This window comes from Micropterus salmoides, unplaced genomic scaffold (genome assembly GCF_014851395.1).
Source record: "Micropterus salmoides isolate LMB-PRFRI ecotype aquatic unplaced genomic scaffold, ASM1485139v1 Ms_hic_scaffold_3945, whole genome shotgun sequence".
In the NCBI taxonomy this organism is placed as follows: domain Eukaryota; kingdom Metazoa; phylum Chordata; class Actinopteri; order Centrarchiformes; family Centrarchidae; genus Micropterus; species Micropterus salmoides.
Genome location: NW_024043312.1, coordinates 15,798 through 23,414, shown reverse-complemented (window position 1 = coordinate 23,414; position 7,617 = coordinate 15,798). Strand labels below are relative to the sequence as shown.

Sequence of the window (7,617 nt, the reverse complement as noted above, 5' to 3'; positions counted from 1 at the left end):
ATACTTTTTTATTGAGTGTGAAAGCTCACTCTTTCCCCCCCCCATTTATACTGACACTGTAAATTAGGTCACACAATTTAATCGCTGTTTACCAGGTACTACAACGTTGTTCACAATAAGGAGCCTCTCTGTGGTGTAGTGCATCACCAATAATGCAAAAATGAAATGAGTTTCTAAACAATTGTTTGATACTTTTCTAATCCTGATGCAACCATGACAAATCATGTGAGGCTGCAAAAGAGCACAAGCTTACCATGAGATTTTATTTGCTCATTTGAAATTACTGCAGGGGGCACAGATACCAACAACAATGTCTGCTTATGAAAGGTCTGCGTTTTTATAATCATGTGATGCAAATGAAAGTACTGACTGACCGTATGTAGTCACCGTTGGGGTCAGTGCGTCGTCCAAATCCCACGGGGCAGTAGCTGTGGAAAAACTGCTGGAAAAACGAGCTGCAAGAAAGCCACATCCAGCTGCCAGCATTTACACTCCAGTCCGCATCTATCAGCAACTCGTCAAATGCCTGTACAAGACACAGACAGTGGGCAGTTGAGACGATGCATGCTAGTAGTAACTTTAAACTGTGGTGATTTATGACAAGTGTGAACACCTTGTGTACTTGATCCCTTTTCTCTCTTCTTACCTTCATGCCTTCCTCCCAGCTGATCCAGAGGTTTCCCCTGGTGAGGAAGCAGGCCACAGCGTGCCTCGCCAAGTGATGGATCCACCCCTCCTGCCTCAGCTGGGTCATAATGGCGTCTATCCAGGGAAAGCCTGTCCGTCCCTCTGCCCACTTGGCCAGCGCCTCTGGGTTTTGTCCCAGGGGATCTGGACACACACAGGGTTTCCCTCCATCTTGTCAAAGCAGGGGTTGTTGGTGGCAGTCGCGTAGAAGAACTCCCTCCACAACAGCTGGCCATACAAGGAAAGGGTGGGGTGCCGTTCTTCTTGACCTGATAAGACAGAGCGCAAAAAAAAGGCAACAGAAATGTATCATCTGCAGGATAGACTGGTTTGACTCCTTAACCATCATATGAAAAGAAAATGGCCACAAGAAAGATGGTAGGTTGTAAATGTTGGGACCGCACGTGTTGCAAATTAGTTTGGTACCTTTTATGAGACTAAATTAATGGGTTATCACTTTTCTCTTCTTTAAGAGTGGTGCCCTAAAATGAATTTAACACAAGTTAAATTATATTATCACTAATAGTCACAATAATATTATTATTCTATTATATATTATAAATATTGATGCCATTTAACCTATAATAACCAGTATAGCCATTTAAACGCCTATGTGACAGTGTATTGACTACGATTATGTGACTCATATTAACATAAAACTTAGTGCAGGGTAAAAACAAAACATGATAAAACGTAAAATGGCGAATTCAGAACGGGCTCATTTCCAAATATAAATTGTTCATATTGTTTTGTGTCTTGTCTGTGGTCATTCGTACCTTCCTGTACAGGTCAGTAAGTTTGAAGTAGAAGAGCCGACAGGAGAGACAACCAAAGCGCAGGTAGGGGCTGAGGCCTGTGGGACTGGCCAGCAGGGAGTTGGCGTTCATACGTGGACGCTCAAAGTTTGCCACCCATGCCTGTAAAAAGATGGATAGTTAGCATTTAACTAAAACAATACCACTATGGTTGCTGAGAGCAAATATGCACCTGAATACATGACAGACACCAAATGAGCTATGACATGTTTGAGTATCAGGCCTCAAACTATGAGGCTCAAAAAGAAAGATGCTGTTGATGGTGATACAGCACACACCCGGTGGAGTTCATCACTTGAAGCGAGACGTCTCAGTGTTTTGGCCTAAATGTTAGATTCAATTCTAGCCATCTTTAATGTGTTGAGGTTTATTGGTTCTGTTGTTCTAAAGAGAAACTATACCAGTCCTCTAAAATGTTTTCTGGTGCCACATCATTGTTCATTTTGTAGTGGCTATATGGAAAACAGTGGTACTCTGCTGCTGTGTGTATTTAAAAACACCTGGGTGTAGATTTTTGAACAAAAAATATTCACAGTAATAATGAAAGATATATATTTTTATTATTATTATTTATTTATTTATTTTTTAATGGAAAAAGGTGTAAAGCCCAGATGCTGGATAGTAATGATTCAGGCTTTTTTAATAACCTGCCATCAGCAGTATGCATGTGACCATCAGGAAGCAGAGAACAAGTTTAAAGAGGAATACTGCATGTTATTAAATGTTTTTAGTTTGACTAGAAATACAGAATATCCTAAATAAAGTCAAATTCCGTCAAACTCTTCTATCACGCATTTATCCAACTAATTTTGCCAATTCAATCTGTGTGCACATTTCACTGCAAAGGAACTGGAGGGAGAAAAAGACCAGGCTTTCAAATGAACTTGTGTGCAAGATGTGTGTCAGGTTAGTCTTTATCTTTATGTTATGGTATGAGGTAGGTGAGTGGTCAATCAACTAAAGCTACAGTAATTCATAACTACACTCGTTTCTTATTTTGTGTAATACTGTGCAGTAAAGTCATCTTTTTACCTTCCTCTCCAGATGCCGCTCAAGCCTCATGAGGGCTTCCGTTTCTCCACCTGGCCATACTGCTGTGGTCAGGCCCTCTGTCTCAAAACCTGAAGGCAAATGAAGATTAAAAAATGTTTCCAAGTCTGTGACTTTGACACTGAGAATAAGCCGGATATAATGTGTGTGTATACACCAGGACCAGTGTATTCATGCACACAACATACAGCCACTTAGAAAGAAATAAAGAAAAAACAAACACACAAACAAACAAAAAAAAACATACCAAGCTCTTCCAGAGAGGGCACCCCAAACTTGTCATCATGGTCGTCACTGGTGGGTGTGGCACATTTCTTGACAACCTCAGGTGTGATCGTCTCGGCAGGGAGCTCCACAGCATCCATACGGTTGATGAGGGCCTGAAAGCGCTTGTACGTAAGAGGAGGCTGACCATCATTGAGCTCTATGATCCTGTTGGAAAGAAAAATGTAAAAAGGGAATCAACACACTTCACAAACACAATATGTGACAATACACATAGTTTCAAACAGGTTCATTACTATGCAACATTTATTTCAACTAATTCTTTATAGTCACTCACTTAGCCAGATCGTAGAGGGTGTGTGAAATCCGCACCATGACCTCTACTCCAGCCTCGCTGGCTAGTTTTTGGATGGCAGCATCACGTTCCTTACCAAACGGCTCAGAGTCATATTCATAAGATAGACGGGAGATCTGCCATTCCTGAGGAACAAAGTAATTAATTGTATAAAGGGATGACCACAATGTGCGTTTGGTTATTCTAATCTCCTGTTCAAATATCATCACAACAAACTGATTCTGAGCGATTAACCTCAAACTTGAGTTCAGGACAGAATGTGAGGGTGCTTGATATGCAGCCGGCGTCTGTGTTTTATATGACTGATATATTGATATCCGAGATTTTTCTATGTAATGGATTCCGAGGGCCATTGCACAAGTCCACTGAACTATCAAAATCTTACATTGTTTTCCTGTTTAATGAGCAACAACATTATGTTAAAATTATTAAGTTCTTACAGTGTTAGTTTGCTTCAGAACAAACCGAATTATAAGATGGCATCTTCTACTTTATTCCATCTCTTATACCTTAAAAAGACGAGGGAAGACATCTGTAGGCTGGCCTCTGATGACAAACAGGCGGGAGTTGAGTTTGCGCAGGCTGGCGTCCAAGTCCTCTAAACAATGCAACAAAAACCTGGAATCAAACAGGCAGAATGATCAATTAAGTCATTATACAGCTGAGACCGGGGTTTCCCAAAATGCAATCATGAGATCACTAAGCATCAGGCATAGCTGATTTGATGATCTGAAAGCATTCCTGGGGGTGAGTAACATTTCAATGGAAAAGCAATGACTGTGTGGACGCTCCTAGATTAGGCTGGTTAGAGATTCAGTTGTTGCTTTATTAAAAGTCAGCACCTCAGACTGCTGCTTAGCATGTGTGGAACTTAAAATTCATTCAACCTAAATACAGATAACTACAACAAGACTATAGGTTTATGGACACGTTACAGACCTTTAAAAGAAAAAGGAATCAGCCAGGGAAACTGCAATCGATGCATCTCTTGAAAAACACTAACTAATTTAACTTCAGTTAAAAAAAAACTCTGTATTATTAAATTGCACTGCAGAGAGACAAGTATTTTGTGAATATCCACAACAGCACCAACATGAGAAAGACAAACGATCTGATGCAGTCAAAATTAAAAGTATAATCATCATTTCATTATCATGTGACAAAGAGATGAAAGGAGTGCATGAAATGGAAGATCCAAGTGTTTTAATGTGAACAGACAGCCCTCTTCTGGTGAAGTCTTTTTAGACACTCAGTTCACTATATGCTGCAAAATGTTACCAAGAACCGTAGCAGACTATACTTAAACACAACAGGGACATTTATTACAGGGAGAGGCAGAAAACAAGTGCTTTCATGTATAAGATATATGCTTCAGCATTTAAAATCAAACCTTTTCTCTGTAATACAACCAGCACAATGACAACAAACCTGGACTTGCTCAAAACAGACAGATTCAAAACAGCGCCTCATACAATTTACACATATTTGGTTAGTATGTATGAAGTATGAATTGTCACACTCCATGCCACTGGATTACCTTTATTGCTCTTTTTATTTGCCCCATTACCGCTTTCTTTTCTTTTTTAGTAACAGATAAGTCATAGATGTATGTCTATGTAAGCTATAACAACACACTGACCCAGTTTCTCCGCTCTCCATTCAAGCCTGAGCACAGAGTTTACTACAGCCCGCTGAATTCAAAGACGATAAAGAACTGTACAATGGTACAATATGTGTAGACACCTATTTTAAAGCAGGATTTGTCAGCCTGATCAAGATATGACGTACCATTTGAACATTAGCAGAGGACATGCTCAGGGAAAATGTCAGACTATTTGTAAAATTGGTTCTCAGTGAATAGCATGTATTTAACATGTATTCTCATTCAGGAGTAGCTCCCTGCCTGCATCCATTTCCTGAATCTACTGAGCGGCTAACTGATACAATCATGGAAAAGGTTGAAAGAGACATTCAGAGAGAGACAAATGAAGATGCTATGCTTATCACGCTCTGTGGATTTTCAATCAACACAGAGTAAATGCTGGAAAGACTATAAAGAAAACAGATGCTCCCAGTCAACAGTTTTACATCCTGTATTTTTAAGTTACCAAGTAAGTCAAAACAAAACAAAAAAGAATACAGATAATGGGGTTTTTTTGCGATTACATACAACTATTGGTCTGGGTCGTTATCACTAATGATTACACTACAATTGCAGATAACATGCAACATATGAATTTGCTGTTTTTTCTTCTGATACATGTTCCACACCACAGCTGAGCAGAAAACAAGCCTGTTGTGTCTGCTATACATGCAAAGAGCTTTGACACGGAACAGAAAGCTAACAAATATCTTGAAAGTTAAAGGCCATTTAAATCGACAGTGATTCTTATGACACACTGGACAGTCAAAGGTCTGCTGATATTGAACAGTGACCAAATTGACACATAGGCACTGACCCTTAACAAAAGTCTGAAGGCACATTAGAATATTCCTATTTTAAAGCAGGATTTGTCAGCCTAATCGAAATCACGCAGACTACAAATGACTTAATTCTGGTTGCCTATGGACCGGTTTGTGAAAATACTGTATTTCATTCAGTAAACTATATGCCAGGTTAGTTAACATTTGGCAACCTGTATGAAATTATCACTTTGCACTTCTTTTCTTTATCATTTTGCAGTCTGTGAAAACTTGCTGAAATCCTTCTGCATCTAAAGCACAAAAGTGGAGCTTCTGTTAGTCAGCACGCTTTTGCATGTTTTTGTTGTATGTTTGCAACTCAGCCCCCCTGAGTGACGATGGCAACTTTCACATAATTACATCCTGTGTATACACTTTGCCTCAAATACAGACTAGATCCAAAGTAATTTACTATCCACTATAGAGCAGTGTTAGCAATGGTGCTTTATGGGTGACAGTGAAAGGAGTTTAGAAGCAACCACAGAGTATGTTGTCTGATAAAGGTGCCTATTTAGATCAAGTGTTATTAGATGTAGGTCAGTTCCTTTAACATTAACAATCACAAACATCTTTCAAATCAGTTGTATGCTTTAATTTCTAATTTGACAGCAAGTTATCTGAAACAAATGTTCAAATAGACAGTTGAGGATTTAACCAAAAAATGCTAAAATATGGCACATTTGGAAGTGGTTAAGTTAGTGGAGAATCACTGGGTGGATAATTAGTCGTAGCAGAGCCTAATTAGGGTTCACTAGATTTGGGGTTGAGGTCCAGTGATGATACATAATCAGTTAAACCCTCCATTCACATCCTTACCTCCACCTGTTGATGCCCACATTGGAGGACCCTGCGAACCACGGGTCCAGGATGTAAATGCAGCGCAGGGTGTCGGCTCCCCGGATAGAGTCCCTTAGAGAAGGGTTGTCGTGGAGCCTCAGTCCCTTCCTGAACCAGTGAATGGTGTTGACCCCCATGACACCTGCCTTCTTTATGTATCCCTGATGGGGGTCGAAAGACGAGAGGGGTTCCCAAAATCAACAAAAACAAAAAACGCCCTCTTGTGTTGATTTGATAGCAAAGTAATTAAGTGTCCAGTCCCATCCGACGTATAAGGACGTGGACTCGTACCGTAGCGTTAAAGATTTGTCTAATCTTAACCTTGCTCCATGAATATATCTACAGGGTTGAATCTACCGACCAGCGGTGGCTGCATGTGTGGACAGCAGGTAACCACAACAGACGCAAGAAACCCGGCCCAACTCACGTCTCGATAGGTAGCAACGATGAAGTGAGCACCTTTGAGGGGGATAAGTCCCGAAGAAGTCCGTTTTCAGCCAGCAGCAACGTTTAAATTGTTTTGTTATCGTGAGCTATCACACGAGGCGTGGCTGAAGCCCATGTATCTGTTAAAGTTAACGCAAACTACTCAGCTAAGGCTCACATAAAGTACAACCGCGCAAATATTTCCGGGTTGTATCCTCATGTAACGTTAGTCTGCACCAAGAAAACGCTACCAACACGTTAAACTTTGCGTATAAACTGTAATGCCTAGTAAACTCGACCAGTCAAGACGTCCTCTCCGTATACACATCACCGCCCACAGGAGTACGCAGGAAGGATTAGATCGCTCTGATTGGCCAGAGTAAACCGTTATACAACCTCTCCACGGTCACGTTTACATAATGTGCTTTCTTACGCGTGCTTCAACGTTGCCTATGGTTGCTTAAAATTATTCAAACGGCGATATTCCGTCATACTCTCTTAACGTGTTGTATAAGGTTTCACTTTGGGAGAGCAGAAGTTAAAAAAACAAAAAACAACAACCCTTAAAAGAGTGTTATGAAAGCGTTATGTGTACACCCACAAGTACCCGGATGAGCACATGCCATGTGGCGAGGACTGCCTCCATTCAGGTGCGCTCGATTTAGCATAGGGACCGCACCGCTCACACTGCTAGTCCAACGCGTCCACAGCAGGGATAATCTGTCTGAGCCACGTGACGTGTAATTACATAAAAGGGTA

General features: G+C 40.7%; 1 protein-coding gene across 1 annotated transcript; it reads right to left on the bottom strand.

Annotated features, from left to right (window-relative positions):
• Positions 1 to 154: 154 nt before the first annotated feature.
• On the bottom strand, positions 155 to 7,199 carry LOC119885209 (cryptochrome-1-like). The gene is given in 11 exon segments (XM_038695360.1): positions 155 to 526; positions 647 to 819; positions 822 to 929; positions 932 to 956; positions 1,464 to 1,604; positions 2,535 to 2,623; positions 2,800 to 2,984; positions 3,115 to 3,257; positions 3,642 to 3,750; positions 6,412 to 6,593; positions 6,860 to 7,199. Coding segments are annotated over 10 exon segments (1,314 nt in total). The 5' UTR covers positions 6,570 to 6,593; positions 6,860 to 7,199; the 3' UTR covers positions 155 to 343.
• Between the last annotated feature and the right edge of the window lie 418 nt (positions 7,200 to 7,617).